The sequence below is a fragment of the Oncorhynchus clarkii genome, chromosome 5, assembly GCF_045791955.1.
Source record: "Oncorhynchus clarkii lewisi isolate Uvic-CL-2024 chromosome 5, UVic_Ocla_1.0, whole genome shotgun sequence".
NCBI classification, from domain to species: domain Eukaryota; kingdom Metazoa; phylum Chordata; class Actinopteri; order Salmoniformes; family Salmonidae; genus Oncorhynchus; species Oncorhynchus clarkii.
In genome coordinates, this window is record NC_092151.1 from 42867375 (window position 1) to 42889528 (window position 22154).

The 22154-nt window shown below is 40.8% G+C and overlaps 1 protein-coding gene across 3 annotated transcripts in view; it reads right to left on the reverse strand.

Moving 5' to 3' along the window:
* Window positions 1-22154, reverse strand: part of LOC139408883 (erythrocyte membrane protein band 4.1 like 4A) — an 89769-nt gene that overhangs the window by 34603 nt on the left and 33012 nt on the right. For all 3 annotated transcript variants that reach the window (XM_071153305.1, XM_071153306.1, XM_071153307.1), the window contains 3 exons: window positions 20584-20688; window positions 5253-5304; window positions 5028-5106 (listed from right to left, as the gene is read on the reverse strand). In XM_071153305.1, coding sequence (XP_071009406.1) covers window positions 5028-5106; window positions 5253-5304; window positions 20584-20688 — 236 coding nt within the window. The remainder of the gene's footprint in view (window positions 1-5027; window positions 5107-5252; window positions 5305-20583; window positions 20689-22154) is intronic.

A 22154-nucleotide genomic window follows, 5' to 3' on the forward strand; every position in this document is an offset into this window, starting at 1 on the left:
GACGCTCTTTGCAGACAACCATATTTTCACCAAAAGCTGCAATTTAGCATTAGATTATAAACAGAAAGACAGGATAGACAGCCATCTAAAAAAAATAAGAAAAACACATTACGCTGTTTCAGAAGAATGCTTCTACCTTAGGTTGTGGAGGATATAGCGAAACAGTCTCATCCTTACATAACAAGATAACATCAATCAACGAAATATTTCACATATTTTATATTTAACGTCTTCACCCAGCTCTCCTACAAAATATGAAGAAGCTTTTGGTCTTGTCGTTGTTATGAAGATGCTTTCTGCCTGAGCCTCCGTTCTTTACATGCGTCTTAATGAATGCGCTCATTTTGTGATTGTCAACTTTTTCGAGAGGTATGTTGGCACTTGCAAAAGCAAAATCTTCAGCGTTTACGTTTTTTTTAAATAGCGAATGAAAATGGCTACTTTGTTCAGAAATAGGTTATATTTTCTTAAATAAAATGACTATAATTTTCATATGTTGAAAACAGACAATGAATAAGTTCAATATTTACGTTGATAATGTCCTTAAAATGGGCTAATAATTTGGTGCATTAGGCTAAAGCATAGGTTGCTGATAAGAATAACGGTCAGCAAAATGACTGGCCCTAGCTATATGGAAGTATCATGTTGCTTATACCATTCAAATCCTCTTAGATCTCCTTCTCACAAATTGATTGTACAACGTACACCAACATTATTTCAACTTTTGAGTCTATGATATGGGGGTTGGAGACAGAAAGAGAAACAAAAACGTTTATTATAAACAATAGCAACACTGCAATGTTGTTCTAAACCTTGCTGCTGGAAACCCACATAGTGCCTGACTTTCGACTGCCGCACATCCCCCGACCGCAACTTTAGTCTACAGTCGGTTGCTTTAGCCTTACCACTCAAACGCGTCCAAACTCAATGTGACCTGCCAAATTCAGAAGCTTGAAAACCCCATTCGATTTTTGACGAAAAATCAGCTTGCAAGCATCCCCAAGAAAACTTAAACTGAACATAATTCACAATGGTTTTTATTTAATTTTAGTTTGTTTTGGAGTCAAAGATAGTTTCAGTATACTTGTAGTTTTTCAAACAGGTTTTTAAAATGATTTTATTTCAGTTTCTACCACAGTCTCTACCACATCTCCAGATTCCTACCGCAAACTCTGAACCTTTACTCCGGTTCATCGCAGCTAGCTAGCTGCTATCCGAGTGTCTACTCCTGTCTAACGTCGCTGTCCCGAAGCAAGCACCAGTTAGCCTGGAGCTAGCCTCGAGCTAGGCCTTTCTCCCGGCTAGCCGAAGGATTCCATCAGATAATTCCTGGGCTTCAATACCTCTTCTGCCAATTGGCCTGTACCCTTTGCTGCCAACATGGAGCCCCTCCGATCCATCACGACTGGTCTGCCGACGAAACCATCCGAGGGGGTTTCAACAGACTCTCCCGTTGCGACGTCCCCTGAGGCCCATCTGCTAGCTTGCTGCTAGCCCCGGCCTGCTAACTGTGTTAATCGCCGTGCCTCCAGCTCGCCTAGCTACTCACTGGACCCTATGATCCCTCAGCTACACATGCCTCTCCCTAATGTCAATATGCCTTGTCTATTGCTGTTTTGGTGAGTAATTTTTGTCTTATTTCACAGTAGAGCACCTAGCCCTGCTCAATATGCCTTAGCTAGCCCTTATGTTCCACCCCCCACACATGCGGTGACCGCACCTGGCTTAAATGGTGCCTCTAGAGACAAAACCTCTCTCATCGTCACTCAATGCCTAGGCTTACCTCCACTGTACTCACATCCTACCATACCCTTGTCTGTACATTATGCCTTGAATCTATTCTTCTGCATGTTAACATTAGAAGCCTCCTCCCTAAGTTTGTTTTATTCACTGCTTTAGCACACTCCGCCAACCCGGAAGTCCTAGCCGTGTCTGAATCCTGACTTAGGAAGGCCACCAAAAATCCTGATATTTCCATCCCTAACTATAACATTTCCTGACAAGATAGAACTGCCAAATGGGGCAGAGTTGCAATCTACTGCAGAGATAGCCTGCAGAGTTCTGTCCTACTATCCAGGTCTGTGCCCAAACAAGTCAAGCTTCTACTTTTAAAATCCACCTTTCCAGAAACAAGTCTCTCACCGTAGCCCCTTGTTATAAACCCCCCTTGGCCCCCAGTTGTGCCCTGGACACCATATGTGAATTGATCGCCCCCGCATCTATCTTCCAAGTGTGTACTGTTAGATGACCTAAACTGGGATATGCTTAACACCCCGGCCGTCCTACAATCTAAGCTAGATGCCCTCAATCTCACACAAATCATCAAGGAACCTACCAGGTACAACCCTAAATCCGTAACCATGGGCACCCTCTTAGATATCATCCTGACCAACCTGCCCTCTAAATACACCTCTGCTGTCGTCAACCAGGATCTCAGCGATCACTGCCTCATTGCCTGCGTGCGTACTGGGTTCGCGGTCAAACGACCTCCCCTCATCCCTGTCAAACGCTCCCTAAAACACTTCAGTGAGCAGTCCTTTCTAATCGACCTGGCCCATGTATCCTGGAAGGATATTGACCTCATCCAGTCAATAGAGGATGCCTGGTTGCTCTTCAAAAGTGCTTTCCTCTCCATCTTAAATAAGCATGCCCCATTCAAAAAATGTAGAACTAAGAACAGATACAGCCCTTGGTTCACCCCAGACTTGACTGCCCTTGACCAGCACAAAAACATCCTGTGGCGTTCTGCATTAACATCGAATAGCCCCCGTGATGTGCAACTTTTCAGGGAAGTCAGGAACCAATATACTCAGTCAGTTAGGAAAGCTAAGGCTAGCTTAAAAAAAAAAAGCTTCCTGTAGCACTAATTCCCAAAAGTTTTGGGACACTATAAAGTTCATGGAGAATAAGAGCACCTCCTCTCAGCTGCCCACTGCACTGAGGATAGGAAACACTGTCACCACCGATAAATCTATGATAATTTCAACAAGCATTTTTCCATGGCTGGCCATGCTTTCCACCTGGCTACCGCTACCGTGGCCAACATCTCAGCACCCCCTGCAGCAACTTGCCCAACCCTCCCCTGCTTCTCCTTCACCCAAATCCAGACAGCTGATGTTCTGAAAGAACTGCAAAATCTGGATCCCTACAAATCAGCTTGGCTAGACAACCTGGACCCTATCTTTCTAATATGATCCTCTGAAATTGATGCAACCCCTATTACTAGCCTATTCAACCTCTTTCGTATCGTCTGAGATCCCCAAAGATTGGAAAGCTGCCACGGTCATCCCCCTCTTCAAAGGGGGAGACACTCTAGACCCAAACTGTTATAGACCTATATCCATCCTGCCCTGCCTTTCTAAAATCTTCGAAAGTCAAGTTAATAAACAGATCACCGACCATTTCGAATCCCACTGTACCTTCTCCACTATGCAATCTGGTTTCCGAGCATTCTTATCGGTAGACTCAATAGCCTTGGTTTCTCAAATGATTGCCTCGCCTGGTTTACCAACTACTTCTCTGATAGAGTTCAGTGTGTCAAATTGGAGGGCCTGTTGTCCAGACCTCTGGCAGTCTCTATAGGGGTGCCACAGGGTTCAATTCTCGGGCCAACTCTTTTCTCTGTATATATCAATGATGTTGCTCTTGCTGCTGGTGATTCTCTGATCCACCTCTTCACAGACGACACCATTCTATATACATCTGGCAGTTCTTTGGACACTGTGCTAACAAACCTCCAAACGAGCTTCAATGCCATACAACACTCCTTCTGTGGCCTCCGACTGCTTTTCTAGTAAAACTACATGCATGCTCCTCAACCGATTGCTGCCTGCACACTCCCGACTAGCATCACTACTCTGAACGGTTCTGACCTAGAGTATGTGGACAACTACAAATACCTAGGTGTCTGGTTAGAATGTAAACTCTCCTTCCAGACTCACATTAAGCATCTCTAATCCAAAATTAAATCTAGAATCAGCTTCCTATTTCACAACAAAGCCTCCTTCACTCATGCCGCCAAACATACCCTCGTAGAACTGACTATTTTACAGATTCTTGACTTCGGCGATGTCATTTACAAAATAGCCCCCAGCACTCTACTCAGCAAACTGGATGTAGTCTATCACAGTGTCATCCGTTTTGTCACCAAAGCCCCATATACTACCCACAACTGCGACCTGTATGATCTCGTTGGCTGGCCCTCACTATATATCCGTCGCAAAACCCACTGGCTCCAGGTCATCTATACGTCTTTGCTAGGTAAAGCCCTGCCTTATCTCTGCTCACTGGTCACCATAGCAACACCCACCCATAGCACGCACTCCAGCAGGTATATTGCACTGATCATCCCCAAAGCCAACAGTTCCTAAGGCTGCCTTTCCTTCCAGTTCTCTGCTGCCAATGACTGAAACGAATTGCAAAAATCTCTGAAAATCTCCCTCTCTAATTTTAAGCATCAGCTGTCTGAACAGCTTACCGATCACTGTACCTGTACACAGCCAATCTGTAAATCGCACACCCGACTACCTCATCCCCCTATTATTACTTACCTTCTTCCTCTTTTGCACCCCAGTATCTCTACTTGCACATCATCATCTGCACATCTATCACTCCAGTGTTAATGCTAAAATGTAATTATTTTCGCCTCTAGGGCCTATTTAGTGCCTACCTCCCTACTCTTCTACATTTGCACACACTGTATATAGATTTTTCAATTTCTCTTTTCTTTTGTGTTATTGACTGTACGCTTGTATATGTGTAACTCTGTGTTGTTGTTTTTGTCGCACTGCTTTGCTTTATCTTGGCCACTTCGCAGTTGTAAATGAGAACTTGTTCTCAACTGGCCTACCTGGTTTAATAAAGATGAAATAAAAATAAATTAAAGTTTACTGAATAGTTTTTCATGATTTGTTTCGTTACTTTGAATGTATGTAGGCCGTGCTACATGTAGGCTATTTTGCATTTGTGGAGGTGCTAGCCAATTAAGTACACAATAGCGAGACATGAAAAGTCCTGACAATGCACACCTTGTTATTTCTTCTTTTAGCTTGCAGGGATCCTCAGCATAAAACTTGACCCCAAAATAGAGTGTGTATGGAGGCCCCGCTGAGAGAAAGGGAGAGAGAGAAAGTCAGAGAGAGGGAGAGAGAGCCTTCTATTTCACTAACTGCAGCAACCTTCTACTGAAAATCACTGTATCCAAACAGCTGAGAGACATTCAACTTAACGCAGAGAGAAGAGGAGATACTTACTCGCTATTAAATCTTTGTGCTCCGAAAGGGTTTTTGAGGGGTCAAGCCAATACTGCAAAAAAAAAAAAAACACAGAAGACATTTAATTACATACAAAAAGTACTGCCATAATGATTATTTGTTTACATAAGTAGTACCATACGTAATATACAATATGTAACTAGTAGCCTATGTGTACGGTAACAATTACAGTATGTTTTGTAACAAGCTACCTTGAGCATGAGTATTCAGTAATTGGCTGGAAGAAAGAGATGCACTTTGTCAAATCATGGCTGAGCGATATGTGCTGTGTGTGTGTGTGTGTGTGTGTGTGTGTGTGTGTGCAGTCAGTGTATTGGACAGAATGCAGGCATCTCCAGAGGGGGATGTTCAGTCATGCAAATTCTGGTGTAATACTGAAGCCACATTAAAACCAACTTTTATCCAAACTGTCTTGTTGAAAAGGAGCGTGACTCTGTGAGTCATTAAAATCTGCATCAATAAAACATGAAGTTAGAACAGGTCAGCAGCTTTCGTGAACGATCTTATACCGACTGTACTGGCATTTTGGATTTGCAGACAGTCTTTGGTGGATATTTTTTCATATTGTTGGGCCTCTAGCTCCCACATCAATGAACATCTGATTTGGGTAACTTCCTGCAAGACTGCCTGGATTTCTGTGCACAAAGTCCTTATGGGACGGTGGTGATGCATAATGCTGTGGGACAGGAATGTGATGTGATATGTATAGGACTTTTATTGTGATCCACCCATACCTGTGTTCTAATTGGCTACTGTATTAAAGCAAAGGCTTCTGGTTAGAAGACCAGTCAGAGCTGCCATGATCTAGTGTGTGGAGGTGTCACCATTCCCTCTCCCCATATTATTTATTTTATACCCCGTTATGTGTAATGCAGAGTCTCAGCATTAAAGTTTGCAGTCGAATGCACTGATGACGCATTGTCAGCGTTTGTCAACTACAAGACCTATAACCAACAGCCTTACAATGCTTTATAATGTGACATAAGTGCTTGAAATAAAATAAAAGCACAGTACCTCCTGCAAGACTGCTTGGCCTGCACAATGTCCTTATGTCACACTGATTCGGCAAAATACAACTGAGATCATCAACTAGATTCTGCTGCAGGATTACTTTTTATTGAGCAGATGGCCGCGGGGCAGGAACATAATTACAAAAATGTGTAGACTGAAAATTGACCGCAAGAAGCCCAACCAGATACAATATTTGACTAAAACCTTGCTAACATTTGTATATGATCACGTGTCTCTCTATTATGAGTAAGAATACTTGGCAACAGATTTCCTGGTGTTTTTACAGTCTTTTATGACCAACAATGAAAATTCTAAAAAGATTGCTTTGCTCAGAAAATTTGGGGTCCAAACAAAACCACCCCCGGGCCAAATTAGTCCCGCGGCCCACCAGTTGGGGAAACGTGTTGTATAATGTGACATAGCATAAGTGGTTCAAAGAAAAAGCAGAGTACACTGCTAAAATAAGGGTGCTTTTTGGTTCTATATAGAAACATTTCTTCTAGCAGAGTACAGGGACATCCCTCCCAACAGCAGTGGGTTTACAATAGAACATCCTGCTTTAAACAGCCTTTTCAGTGGCTAATCATTGAGCATGTTCAATGCCGCTCTGAACACAATGTACAATTACCCTACGTGACAATGTGTAATATAAACACTGTGGAGGTCTCAAACAAGAATAACCTACAGTACATGAAGCTAACTAGATATGTTCCAACACCCACATTAATATATGACTTTGAAGGAAAGGTATGCATTCAAAGTAGTATGCTAGTGTGGATATTGGAACATGTCTTCACCTCAAACATAACAATCCACATCGACATGTTCACTGGTTATATAGTATATTCACTGGGTGGCAGGTAGCCTAGTGGTTAGAGTGTTGGGCCAGTAACCGAAAGGTTGCTGGTTCAAATACCTGACAAGGTGAAAAATCTGTTAATAGGCACTTAACTCTAATTTGGGTGCCATACTAGTAAGTCTGACCCTGTAAAAGAACACATTTCACTGCATCTATCCGGTGTATGTCACAACATTATATTTATTTTCTTCTCATAAAGACATCAATACATTCATGTGTTTATCATTGGTTATAGCAGCTAAGGCGCAGTGGTGTCTATCTGATGGGATGTTGTCGAGCTTCTTCTTATGATCATGACTGCAAACTTCTATTGCAAAATTATTATTTGCATTGTGGTCAAAGTGAGCCCATGCTTTGCTACGATTTTGTGTCAGAGCTCATGTCACTGCAGCTTAGGCTTCTCTTGGGAACCATCGTAAGGAGGAAAACAGATTGACCACACTGTTTCTCTTCCTCTGTTCTTTTAATAACTTAAAGTCCCAGTGCAGTCAAAATGTGCTTTTCCTGTATTTGATCTATATTTCCACACTATGAGGTTGGAATAATACTGGGAAATTGGGAAAATTATGATAATGTCCAATTAGTGTAAGATCTGTTTAAAAAGACTGCCCAAAATTTCAGCATATTTTGGTGGGATGGGGTTCTGGCCCGCCTGGCGACATCACTACATGGTATAAATTAATAGACCAATAACAATGAGTTTCAAACCTCTCAATAACAGCTAGTTCTCAGGTTACATATCCCTCCCATAGGTTCATCCATTTAGGCACCTCACTCAGACCACTCCCAGACAGTCCTAGCAAAAGTCTTGCTTGAGACTTATTGACCATTTTAATTGAAGACCATCACAATAAGGTGATACCCAGAAATGATTTGATAGAGATAAAAAATGGCTGCATTGGACCTTAACCCCTTACAGCTACCCCCCTACTTTTTTAAATTTCGCCTGAAGAAATACGCAAATCTAACTTCCTGTAGCTCAGGCCCAGGACCAAGGATATGCATATTCTTCTTCATTCGAAAGAAAACACTCTGAAGTTTGTGTAAATGTGAATTGAATGTAGGAGAATATAACACAATAGATCTGGTTTAGATAATACAATTTAAAAAACATATGTTTTTTCATTTTTATTGTTGTATCATCATCATCATCTTTAAAATGAACAAGACAAAACAAACATTCAGATAGGATGATGGGGACAATTTCAGTGAAAAACATAAGAGGGCAACAGTACTTGTGCAAAGTTTCAGAATGATAACTTCCAAAATGAGTGTGCAACATGACATTTATCATGAAGTCACCCAGGTGTCCCACACAAGTAGCCCAAATGTACCCAAGTGGCCAAATTGGTGAAGTTATACATTTTTAATGGAATAACTATATACAAAATACCAAAATGGTATTCTAACACACCCCCCCCCCCCCCCCAATTTTTTTTTAGAAAAAACATATATATACATTTACAAAATAACGCTTTCAATATTTGGACGACCCTCAGTCTTCTACACAATATTGTGCTGCTGATGCCAGGTGCCATAGCAGTCTCTTTCTGCTGTAAAGCAGAGGGTCACCAAGCATGTGGTACAGGTGATGGGGGACTTCATTTTGCAAAGAACACCTCCATGCTGTGCCCTTTTGGCCCTGAGGCACATCCATGCCTGCAGAAATACATTTGGGCAGATGAACATCACTTGTGGCAGGAGCTGGATGAACCAGCTTCAGTGGGGGATGAACACCGTGGCACTCGGGGCTCCCATTCGGAGTCAGTGTCACTGTGAAAGAAAATGTTCAGTTAGAATAGTTTCACATATGAGCCCTGTATCAACAGGTATAATAAACATATATATATAGAGTACAGGGAACATAAGATTGAATATATTATTATAGACCTGCTAGATCTACTGTCTTTATTATATTACAACAGACCAGCTGTATCTACTGCCTCCATTTCACTTTGGCCATTGTTGTGGGCCTGCCCTCCCCTCAACAGCCTCAAATAGGCTATTTCATGTGGGGGTGGGGTGGGGTGGGGTGGAGCAGCAGACACACGCATCTCTGCCATGCTCCCTCTAATCCACAATATGTATATATACACACACAAACATAGACTATGGGTCATAAACATACCCCCACGCACAATGTATAGCCAATGTGTACTTTACACATCTCATTAAATTTGTATATATTGCTACTAAAGAATGTTTAAAAATCACAACTAATATTTTATATTATTAATTTCAAACAACAGCATTAGCATGAGAAGAACTTACCAGTCCAAAACGATGCCCTCTCCGTTCAAAAGATATTCCTCCATTTGGGAATCGCTAAATGAATCGTCCTCCAACAATCTCTGTCTCACTTTCCCGATCAATTTCTTCTAAAATTGTGTCTACATCTGTATATCTAGACTTAGATTTAGCTTTCCCTGACTTAGTCGCCATACTGATTGATATATAAACAGCTGAATATGCGCTTTACCAAAACAATGCTGTGCGTAACATGCGTTGCTCCTTCCGGTATGAATCTTCAATGGCGAATGACCCTCTTTACACCGGAGTTTACTACATGGGTTGGTCTTCCAACACAAACATTACATATTGCCATTTACCTCAGCTCCTTGGCTATCTACCCAGCTATATTTCAAGACGATCAGTGGTCATTGGGTTAAAATACAGTCAATCAACGAAACAGCGTTCATATCATTGGTGCACAATGATGTCATTACTTCAAATCGGTTTCTTTCAGTCAATACGTCCCGCGAAATGACCCATCAGGTTTGGTTGTGTTACAAACAAACCAGTTGATTGCAATGAAACCAAACATGACTGGAAAAGTCAAGTTTAGTGTGTGTATTTACATCGAATGTCGTCGAAAATGGAATGAGACGGAATTCACGACAAGCGGTTCACAAAATGTTTTGTGTTAGGCTATAAAAATGGATTTTATCAAACAAAATACCATTCATTGTGTAACAATGAGCATTGGGATTGCAAACAGAGGAAGATCGTCAAAGGTAAACGGTTTATTTTATTGCAATTTGTGATGTTACGCCTGTGCTGGTTGAAATTGTTTTTTTTTAATGGGGCTTTGTTCTCAGATAATCGCATCGTATTCTTTCGCAGTAGATAATTTTTTTAATCTGACAACGCAGTTGGATTAGCAAGATTCTAGGTTTTCGACCCATGTGAGACACTTGTATTTTCATGAATGTTTAATATGGCTATTTATCATCGTATGTTGTTGAATTTAATCCCGCTAACGGGTTCGGTGCGCAGAGAGGTTAAACAAGTCTCATCGGCAGCAAACTTTCAAAACAAACGTGATAACTTAGCAACAGGATTCAACTGTTTTAAAATGAGACTGCAATAAATAGCATTATACACTCACTGTTTTATGCATTAAGATGACTGTAGATCATGGAGCTGATAACATTATTGAAACTGCTTACATGTCTGATATAAATGAATTGCACCGCACCCCTTGCATGAAGAAACAGCTTCAGGTCCTGTTTTATATGCATTCCATATATTTAATGTGAATTTCTGGAGATGTAGCTACTAGCCAAGATGAAGATGGAAATTCAGGGGATGTTAGAGGAAGGGAGGCGTCTGTGAGCTCAATCTTTTGATTCTGGGGCATTTTTGGGGCATGGAGATGAATAAATGTTAGTGTAATGAGGTAGGTTAGCCTTGAATAACCTATTTCAGACTTAAATATGCCACTGACAGATGCTGTGCACCATCCCCATTTCCTTCTACCTAAACCCTCACCACACCACAGATGGGCCCCAGGGTCATATTCACTAGGGCACATCATAGCAAAACATTTTGCTATATTTGTCTATTAAAAATGAAAATGTCTTATTGGACATGTTCAGGAAAGGTAGTCCCTCTCGGTTTCACTACATTTTCTTCCGCTTGGTGCCTAATGAACGACCCAGAACACACCGGAACAGATGTTGGTGACCAGGGGAACGTGATTAGAGCTGTGTCTGTGACTGAATTAGAATAAGTTAATTGAATTGGTTAATCTTATCTAATTTACAATAATCACATCACTGCAGCTGGTGTGTTCCAGTGCATGCTAATTAATGCAAATGAGATGTTGGGGATAGAGCAGTGGCTGACAGTGACAGGTCGGTATCGCTATGGACAACCAGACAAAGACAGAGGAGTTCCACTTAGAAAGATAGCCTGAGCAACAACCTACTACTTATTAACCTTTTGTAATACTTTATAGCCTGCAGTTATAATGCAGTATAATGCAGTTATAATAAAGAAAATGTACTGAAGAATATTATTTTGTTATACAGAAAAATCTAATCATGGTGTGCACATGAAGGAATATGCTAGCCTTAGTTATACAGTAACCTTATCTATTAAAGCAGGTAGTGTATGTGTGTAGTACGGCCAGTTAATGGGTTATGTCTATCAGCTTTCATGGCACCTGCACAAAGCCCCGCTAGATCTATTTATATCTGTTCAAATGCACCTCAAGGATTTTAAAAACATGGGATCAGAGCTTGTTCTGTATGAGAATTATGAGAGAGTTTATGTCTCTCTTCCCTTCAGCACTGCTCAGTCCCCCAGTGAATGGAACTAATTAATAATAGATAGATAATAAATAAATTAAAATGTTCTGTCATCATGGGGCGAGGCTGCCCGGACCATGCACCACTTCAATAGGAAGTTAAGTTAGGACAGTTTGATTGATAGGTCTGACTGAGAGGCCCATACTCTGTTCCAATAGGCCAATACTGAGAGGCCCAGGCTCTGAATCTCACTGTTATTTACCCCCATCCCAAGGTTATAACTGGAGGGGAAAAAAACTGTATGCCTAAATTGTTTAACCTGTTACAAAGGCGAAGCCTATATGGTAAATCATGGCTGGCATTGTTTATAATCTGCCACAATAGAAATGTGCCAGCTATAGGAGGGGATAGTAGGACAAGGCTATCTTAATGTGAACATGATGGAAGTTAAAGGTACATATTAATTATTTAATAAAAAACTAAAAATTGTCACTGTGTGACTAAGATGACTGACTAAAATTAGCCTAAAATTGTCCAGGGTTTTAGTTAACTGATATTAACTCAAACTAAAAAGGATGAAATTATAAAAATGTAAATGTGACTAAGACTAAAAAATGTATTTTAGTCAAATAGTTACCAAAATTAACACTGTTATGGCCCCAGGCAGTCCCATATAAATGACAGAGATGTCTATTTTAATTGATAGGTTTTGATTATAGGTGTGCTGAGGTTGGGATTTATTGTCATAAATCTTTCCCAGGAGGCAGCGCTGCAGAGTGGTCACTAGCTGGCACAGCCATAAAGTCATAAAATACGATTTTAAACCTAACCCTGAATTAAAGACTGACTGCCCCTTAAAAACAACGAATCCCTTTGAAAATGGCCTATATGGCATCAATACGAGTCAGAAACATTTACTCTAGTGTCAAAATGTACTACTAAGTGTAAATAGGATAATTTTGGTCTAAAATTGAATTTGGAATCTCAGTGTCACAAGTAAATAACGGTTGCGTTTGGATTACAGTTATGTCAAAAAATCATGCCTCCCTTTGCCAAGCTCTACGTTCAAATTCCCTTTCCGCTTCCCTTCATTGAATGGGGCTCATTCTTTTCATTGCACAAAACCAACACGTTCAAAAGATCACGGCCAGTTGAGACTGAAAAGCACTATACGGATCAACCATGCAATGCATGCTTCCAGCAAGATGCACAGCCAAAATCTATGGTTTGCATTCCCTGCCGCATGACTGTATCATGCGGAATAAGTGGTTAGAGTTCGTTGGTCCCCAGTGGTGGTGAGTATACCGGTAGCTAGACCAAATATGAATATGTTTATGTATATTTTGATAATTATTATCACTATCATCTAGATTAGAATGTATGTTTTAGCACGATGTTCCAAATGCCTGCATCTCAAGAATCAAGTTTTAATTTTTTTCTGAGTGTTTGTGTTTTTGGTTTCGTCTCCTTTGCTCCTTCTGTGCTGTGTACACTGCACACCTTCCCATTCCCACAGACACCAAGCGCCTCCCGTGCCACTCACAACAAAGACGAAATATAATCTTCTTGAGACATTATTTGACTGTAATAGAGGAGAACGTAACGTTTGCAATGATTCCCTTTTTATGTCTTAACTCCCAAAAGTTTGCCCTACTAAAACGGGAGTATGAATTACTTTTCAGTTTCTATCGTGCGCAGCATTGCAGTACCACTAGCAGAATTTTAGCCAAACTGTCTAGTCTGTGTTTTATAAATGTGCAATGAGCATAAAAAATATGCATTTACATTTTTATAAGGAATTGGCAACTCGTTCTCATAAGTAAACATCCGGCCGTGATTGGGAGTCCCATAGGGCGGCGCACAACGGGCCCAGTATCGTCCGGGGTAGGCCGTCATTGTAAATAAGAATATGTCCTTAATTAACTGACTTGCCTAGTAAAATAAAGAAAATACAATAATCATCTTATCCAGGTAGGCCACTTGATTTCAACATCTCAACAAAGTGAACAGGCTATTGTAGCGACATTAAAACACCTTGGTGTAACAGCTAAAGTGTTAACTTGAGAGCCATTGGACCCGGGTTCGAGTCCCGGTTGGAGCTACACCTCCCGAATTCGCTACATACACTATGTTGTTCAAACAGTTGGAGACAGACAGAATGGTGTATTCATAGCAGTTCAACTGTTCTGTTCTGCAAGAAAATAGATCCAAGTTGTCTAGGCTTAAAATATAAAGACTAGCTGGCTACTCACTAGCAGTTATGCTTGAGAGATTGCTTATGAAACCTTTGTTAATTTTCTATATTGCCTGCGACCAGAAGTTGGTAATTTAGTGAATGTGCGTTGTGCATGGTTATTGTTCAATTTGTAACAAAAATTGCATTTTCATAGACTTGAAAGACAGATCATTAATTATTGCAAAAAAGCAGGTTAAACTATTTTGATTATTAGTGGGTCTTATGCTTGACCGCTTATATTTAGTTTAGGTATAATTTTACACGCTCTGAATTAATTCGATTATTCCCGACTGTTTGAAATGCAGTGTATTGACTTTTAATTGCGCAACAACGCTCATTTAGAGAACACAAAAAAAATCAAGCTACAATATATATTGTGATTCGCCCATTAGTTAGAAAAAAAATGGAGATATGATTTCTAGTCCACATCGCCCGGCCCTACTATCATTGCTAGCATAGCTGACATTAGCTAGCTAGCTACCAACTACCTAGCTATATACTTAACTAGCTAGCTACCTAGCTAGCTGGCTAATGTTAGCGTACATCAATACAACTCGGATTTGGCTTGGAAACACGATCACATTGAAAAAGGAGACAAATAATTAGTAGGAAAACCTTTTATCACGATGTCGCCAGATTGAATGTAGATGCAGTATAACTTTAGCCAGCTAACTAAGTCTGAGGGGACCACCGTATTTTAGCTAGCTAAGATTAGCATTGTTAGCTTTTATGATTATCTTTGATAGTAACAGTAATGGCAACAATGCCATCTCTCTAAAGTAAATTTGACGACATCTTAATATGGCAGTTGTTTCCTACTAATTATTTTCCTACTTTAGCAATGTCATCATATTTTTATGCCACTAAATTAGTGTAATTTAGACAAAACAGTCACATTAGCCTCCGAGGTGCAACCCATGTCTAGGGCACAAATATATATTGGATGCAGCTATAGTGGTACTAGCTAACTCGTGTCTGACCACAATAGTGTACTAACTAGAAGCAACAAACTCAAACCAACCCAGTACTAAAGCAAAACATATCACAGTTGGTTGCGTAGTGTAACGGCACCACCGGCCTGAATACAATCCAATCTGGAGCCAGTCAGACTACGTCTGTAAAGCATATAATTAGCTTCCAAACAAGATTACGTTATTTCTCGAGCTATGTTTATAATTAAAGGATAATGACAACCGTTTACCCTGTTTTTCTGTTAGACAAGTACACCGTTGGCTGCCTGATTGATCCCCTGGCCATAAATGGAGGCTGGGACCTACCAGAAGGAGCAAAGATGAGTATCCTAACATGTCCAGTAATGTGATTTCAATGGTTTAGCAACCTCCAAAAATCATTTCATTCACTGTTATCTTGCTATTTTCACAGCTTGTCAGGCAAGACCTCAGACTAAAAGTGTGCCATGTAACACCTCCTCCGTTGGTGCCAGAGTCTCCCACAACTCTTATGAAAAGGACACGCCATCATGAGGCCTCTGATAGTGACCTGAGTTAATTCCCTGATGACACAGACACTTTCATCAACAGCGACAGGTAATGTGTGTTATATGGAATGTTAAAATTTACCACTTGGCTATCTATTATATCAACATGTCAGAGGCCCTCTCATTCAACACCACCTCATAAGATTGCCTGCTGCAGTTGTTCAAGAGATTTATAGTTTGCAGCTGAACATGCAGCATAGAGAATACCAGCAAGGGGGCCCTGATCAGCATCATGCAGACATGTCTTCGCTGTGAGCATTCCTACGAATGGAACAGTCAGCCACATGTTGGCAAGTATCCGGACATTAACCTTCACAAATATAGAAGGTAACCCACTTCATTACTTTGATACATTTGATAACCCAATTGTGAAACGTATTTTATGTAAACTGATATTATTTTCTGCTTCTTAGATGAAAATAATGTCCAGGCCTGGTGAAACAAGCTTATTGCTTGTTCACCATTATGTTTCACTTCCCATTTTATGGTATTTATTTAATTTACTTTACCTTTATTTAACTAGGCAAGTCAGTTAAGAACAAATTCTTATTTTCAATGACTGCCTAGGAACAGTGGGTTAACTGCCTTGTTCAGGGGCAGAACAACAGATTTTTACCTTGTCAGCTCTGGGATTTGATCTTGCAATCTTTCGGTTACTAGTCCAAAGCTCTAACCACTAGGCTACCTGCCGCCGATATCTGAAGTGAAACAGAAAGGTGAACACAACGATCAGGTTGGTTCCACCAGGCTCATCATAACCACCATTGATAATGGTGTGTGTGTGTGTGTGTGTGAGAGAGACCGACCAGTATCTATGATGAGGGGCCAAGAGCTGATCTATGCTGCTATGGGGGCTCTGGCAAAGTGCTCACCAAAGTATTCATACCCCTTGACTTATTCCACATTTGTTGTGTTACAGCCGGAATTCTAAATTGATTAAAGAGATGTTTTGCTCACATGTCTACACGCATAATGACAAAGTGAAAACATGTTTAGAATTTTTGGGGAAATGTATTGGAAATAAAATACAGAAATATATCATTTTACATAAGTATTCACATCCCTGAGTCAATACTTTGTAGAAGCACCTTAGGCAGCAATTACACCTGTGAGTCTTTATGGGTAAGTCTCTAAGAGCTTTCCACACCTGGATTGTGCAACATTTGCCTATTACTATTTTACATTTTTTTCAAGCTCTGTCAAATTGGAGTAGTACACAGTGTTGTATGAGATCTTCAGTTTCTTGGTAATTTCTCACATGGGATAGCCTTCATTTCTCAGAACATGAATAGACTGACGAGTTTCAGAAGAAAGTTATTTGTTTCTGGCCATTTTGAGCCTGTAATCGAACCCATAAATGCTGAAAAGTACAGTCAGTAACACAATAGAAAAATCTATGTACAGTGTGTGCAAATGTAGAAGAGTAGGGAGGTAAGGCAATAAATAGGCCATAGAGGCCGAAATAATAACCATTTTGCATTAACACTGGAGTGATAAATGTGAAGATGATGATGTGCAAGTAGAGATACTGGGGTGCAAAAGAGCAAGAAGATAAATAGCAATATGGGGAGGAGGTAGTTGGGTGTGCTATTTACAGATTGGCTGTGCACAGGTACAGGTACATAAGCTGCTCTGACAGCTGATGCTTAAAATTAGAGAGGGAGATAAGACTCCAGCTTCAGTGATTTTTGCAATTTGTTTGTCATTGGCAGCAGACAACTGGAAGGAAAGGCGGCCAAAGGAAGTGGCTTTGGGAATGACCAGTGCAATTATACCTGCTGGAGCGCGTGCTATGGGTGGGTGTTGCTATGGTGAACAGTGAGCTGAGATAAGGTGGGGCTTTACCTAGCAAAGATTTATAGATGACCTGGAGCCAGTGGGTTTGGCGATTAATATGTAGCGAGAGCCAGCCAGCGAGAGCATACAGGTCGCAGTGGTGGGTAGTATATGGGGCTTTGGTGACAAAACGGATGGCACTGTGATAGAATACATCCAGTTTGCTGAGTAGTGTTGGAGGCTATTTTGTAAATTACATTGCCGAAGTCAAGGAACGGTAGGATAGTCAGTTTTACGAGGGTATGTTTGGCAGCATGAGTGAAGGAGTGAAAATATATACAGTGGGGAGAACAAGTATTTGATAACCTGCAAAATTGGCAGTGTTTCCTACTTACAAAGCATGTAGAGGTCTGTAATTTTTATCATAGGTATACTTCAACTGTGAGAGACGGAATCTAAAACAAAAATCCAGAAAATCACATTGTATGATTTTTAAGTAATTAATTAGCATTTTATTGCATGACATAAGTATTTGATACATCAGAAAAGCAGAACTTAATATTTGGTACAGAAACTTTTGTTTGCAATTACAGAGATCATATGTTTCCTGTAGTGGCCTAGCCAGTCTCCAGACCTGAAACCAATAGAAAATCTTTGGAGGGAGCTGAAAGTCCGTATTGCCCAGCGATAGCCCCGAAACCTGAATGATCTGGAGAAGGTCTGTATGGAGGAGTGGGCCAAAATCCCTGCTGCAGTGTGTGCAAACCTGGTCAAGAACTACAGGAAACTTACTAGACAACTTTTACTTGTATTGTCTTGATAAAGTATTGAATTGAAAGGCATCAGTCAATATGGGGAGGGAACTCGTGTTGTATACGGGACATCATACAGGAAGGTATGACCACTCTGACATGTTTGCCAAGGTAGCCCCATTACCACCAGACAAAATGCCGATAGGCACAGTGTCTGTATCGTCTGGGAATGAAAGGTGCACGTTGTTATATTAGCAGAACACTACTTCTATGGCATTATGTAAACGGTTGTTTAAACTACATGGACCTGTTACTACATTTGAAAGTTATCAGAACACTTAGTTTAGAACAGGGATCATCAACTAGATTCAGCAGCAGGCAAATTTTTTTATTGAGTGGATGGTTGGGGGGGTTGGAAGATAATTACAAAAAATGTTTAGATTGCAAATTGACCGAAAGAAGCCCAAACAGATATAATATTTGACTAAAACAGTAATTTCTCTATACGAAATACTTGGGAATATATTTCCAAAATTAAAATCATTTGGTGATGATTTCCTGGTGTTTTTACAGTCTTTCATATTTGGGGAACCCTGGTTTTGAAATATCTACATAAATTATATATTACTCTGTAGGCTACTGACCCATTCAAACCACACTCAAGCCAACTCACGTTTGGCTTCTGTCATGGCCGCCAGAATGTTTTGAGGAGCAAGCCAAAAAAATTGGCCAAATCAGCAGGGGCAGTTCCCCATTAACCCTAACCTTAACCACACTGCTAACCCAAAATCCTAACCATAACCTTAAATATGTTTGTTTTCATTTAATTTTATGATCTAGACAATTTTGACTTTGTAGCTGGCCCATCTAGTGGAAATCTGCCTCTAGGGCAAGATTCATGACAATAAACATCAACCTGCTACAGTATCTATGTTGGTATGTCCTTTACGACTCCAGAGGGTAGGAATGGTGTGAATGTGCATGCTGATGCAAACACGCCCTTGGGCCAAATATTACCCAAGCACAGGGAGGATAACCTGCCATAAACAAAAGCTGTGTATACATTGATAAAATACATTTTCTATAAAACAGACCGTAAAAGTTCTGTATCTATCCAATAAGATTATTTTCTACAGAATTATTAATTAACTTATCTCCAAAAAAAGAACACGGTAGGCAAAAATTCTAAATCAGATCCCCCGGTCAAACATAGTTGAACATCAACTCAGCGTTACAGAGATTTATCATCTCTAATTATCTCAACAGGATACTGGTTGTCAGACAAACTCAATCTGTTGTAGATAAACTGGAAAAACACAACCCTGAGAAAAACAAGGGTGAAGGTGGAAAACGAGAGAGAGAAAGAGAGCGACGGGGTAGATAGAGGGGTGAGGCATAGAGAGAAAGAGAGGAGGGGAAAGAGAGGGGTAGTGATGGAGAGAAATAAGAGGAAAACAAACTGAGCTATGTGGGTTAAAGGTAGACTCAGCGATATGACTTAGATGCAGAAATTAAACAGCATAGTGGGTCAATTTCCACAACAACTAAGAGTGTTGAAGTGCGAGGCTCAACTTATCTGCTGTTTATGTGCCCTGGCTACCACGCTGTGAACAGCGTGAAGTGCACTTGTGCAGATACTGTGTGTGACTATGTGAGAGCGTCTTGTATCTTTCATATCTGCGGTTCTGCTCGTGGCAATGTAATTTGTCTATCTTTTAAGCGGGGACATTAACAGTAAAACTATGTATCTCTCTTTTTCAAACAAGAATCCTCTCTTGTACTGGGTGTGTGCTTATAGTGCATAGTGCATGCATGTCAGGTCATACATTAGATAAGTCAAACAGAGACAGTGATGCTGGTGTTCCAACATTTTCAGTCTCCTTTTACTGTTTTTCTTTCACTTAAACATAGCTTTTGAGTCTTGACACATGTACAGAGACATGCTTTCATCCTGCGCAGGTCTGACGATAAATCAGGGCTTGGCCGACAGCCCCCAGAAGGCATTGCACAGGATACCGCCCATCCATGTGAGCGAGAGAGCGGGGGGACGTTGGGAGATTATGTCTGTGTCTGAAACGGCACACTATAGTGCACTACTTTTGACCAGAGCCCTATGGGCCCTGGTCAAAAGCAGCGCACTACATAGGGAATAGGGTGCCTTTTGGGGACGCACACAGCCTATCATTGTGTTATTTTATGGCTCTGTACTCTTGAGTGTGTGGAGCCCTGGGGCCCTGAATTAGTATTTACTACTCCTTTCCACCCCTACTCTACCCTGTCATGGCCTGGCCTGGACCTGCGTGCGACGCACTGTGATGGCACCTTCTGCCAATATTCACAGAACTGTTGTTGTCTTGTCTTTTAAAGCATACTAACGCATACTATTTTCACTGACTGGGGCAAGCTGAAGCTTCCCTTTTCAGATATCAATCCCAGACATCTGCCTCAGAGGGAAATACCCTTTCTAATCTCACCAGCCACTTCGATTAGTGTATATGAAGGAAGGAAATCTCCTCTCCGGTGCACTATTCATAATGTAATGTCAAAAGCATGCCAAATGCATAAAGCCTTCCCTGGTCTACAGTGAGAGTATACTGTACATCTGTATATGTATAAATATGTTTATCTAAATCATTGGTGACTGACCGTCTGGTGGCTGCGGTCACAGTAGCGCAGCCCGAAGTAGTCTGTCTCTGCCAGGTTCACATGGTTGAACACAAAGTCCAGCACCACCGACCCCTTAGTGGACTTCTGTGTAACACAAGAGGTTAGGAATTAGTGTCTCAGTCACATTCAAATGTGTTGCCAAGCAAAGCCATTCTCAAGTAGATGTCAGTGTTTTTAATTGACAGAATATAAGATGGGTGACAGTCATATTATACTGTAGCTATTAATGCATTCTGAAGCAACATATGAAGTATTCTGAAATACCATGGTGGACTTCTGTATGGACAGTCATTTTTTGAAGAATAAATAGTTTCAACGATATATGGCATACAGCAGTGGTCACCAACCGGTCGACCACGTTCCATCCAGTCGACTGGTCCATCTCCAAGGCATTCCTAGTCGGTCACCAAACATTTCTGTAAAAACCCCAACCATAAAGCCATGCGTTCCTATTTTTTTTGTTTTTTGTTTCGTGCTGTTAGGGGTAGGTGCACTTGATTCCGCAGCCCTAGCGCCGGGAAGGCAAAATGTTCCCATACATAACCATTTAATATGTCTGAAGGTCGAACTCCCAGAGAGAAAATCAAGTGCACCTAGAGGCCTACCTTTGGCCAATTGGATAGCTCAGAACACCGTGTCTGCACAGTTTCCTCACACTATAGACTGTAAAAATACTTTTAAAACCATGACTATAGAGAGACTCAACGAATACAGCAAAAGTCTGCTGTTTTTACGTGTATGTTTTAAGTTGTTATTCAGCACTGTCAACACTTTGTTCAACACCATCATAAGCCACAAAATGCGGGTTCTCCCAGCTTCCACAAGCGACAACCAGCACTGCAGCTGCAATGAAGGAGTTTAAGCAAAGTGTTCAGGTCAGCTTGAGTTGTAATTATTAGCGGCTTCTGTCTTTTTTAATATCAAGGGATATTTCACTTTCTCTGGTCATAGGAGAAACATGAATTGGTGCATGAGGCTACTAGCTGGAAGACTCTGTCCCCTTTTCTCAGCGGAGGGAAGGAGGGTGGAGTAACGACGTGTCGGGTGAGAGGCAGCCATCAGTCCAGTAAAAAACATGTTTAAAAAAAATAAAAATAAGCAAATGATCATGCTTACTTAGCTGTGCCTCACAAGTAATACAACAAATTATTACCAGTGTGATCATATACCTACATTTTAAAAATATAATTTCAAAATGGTCTGAGAAGAACAACATTGGCCGGTGTAATTCAAGCAGAATTGCAGTGATAATGTATTGGGCCAATAGCCTGCGCCACAAACCTCATTGCTACAGAACTGTTTTTAATTGGTTAATGTTGCATAGGCTTCCGTTTTTTTAAAGTCCTGTTTAAAAAAGATCTGAGCGGTAGATCTCGGCTTGCATTTTTGACTCAAAGTGATCTTGACTCAGACCACTGGCATACAGCATAGCACATATTTTATTCACTTCAGGATGAGGACATATAGTCTCTCTTTTAGCTTGCCGTGTCTGGATTTAGAAATAACATGAAGAGACTCTATAAGAGAGCAGACATATGTCTCCAGGGAAA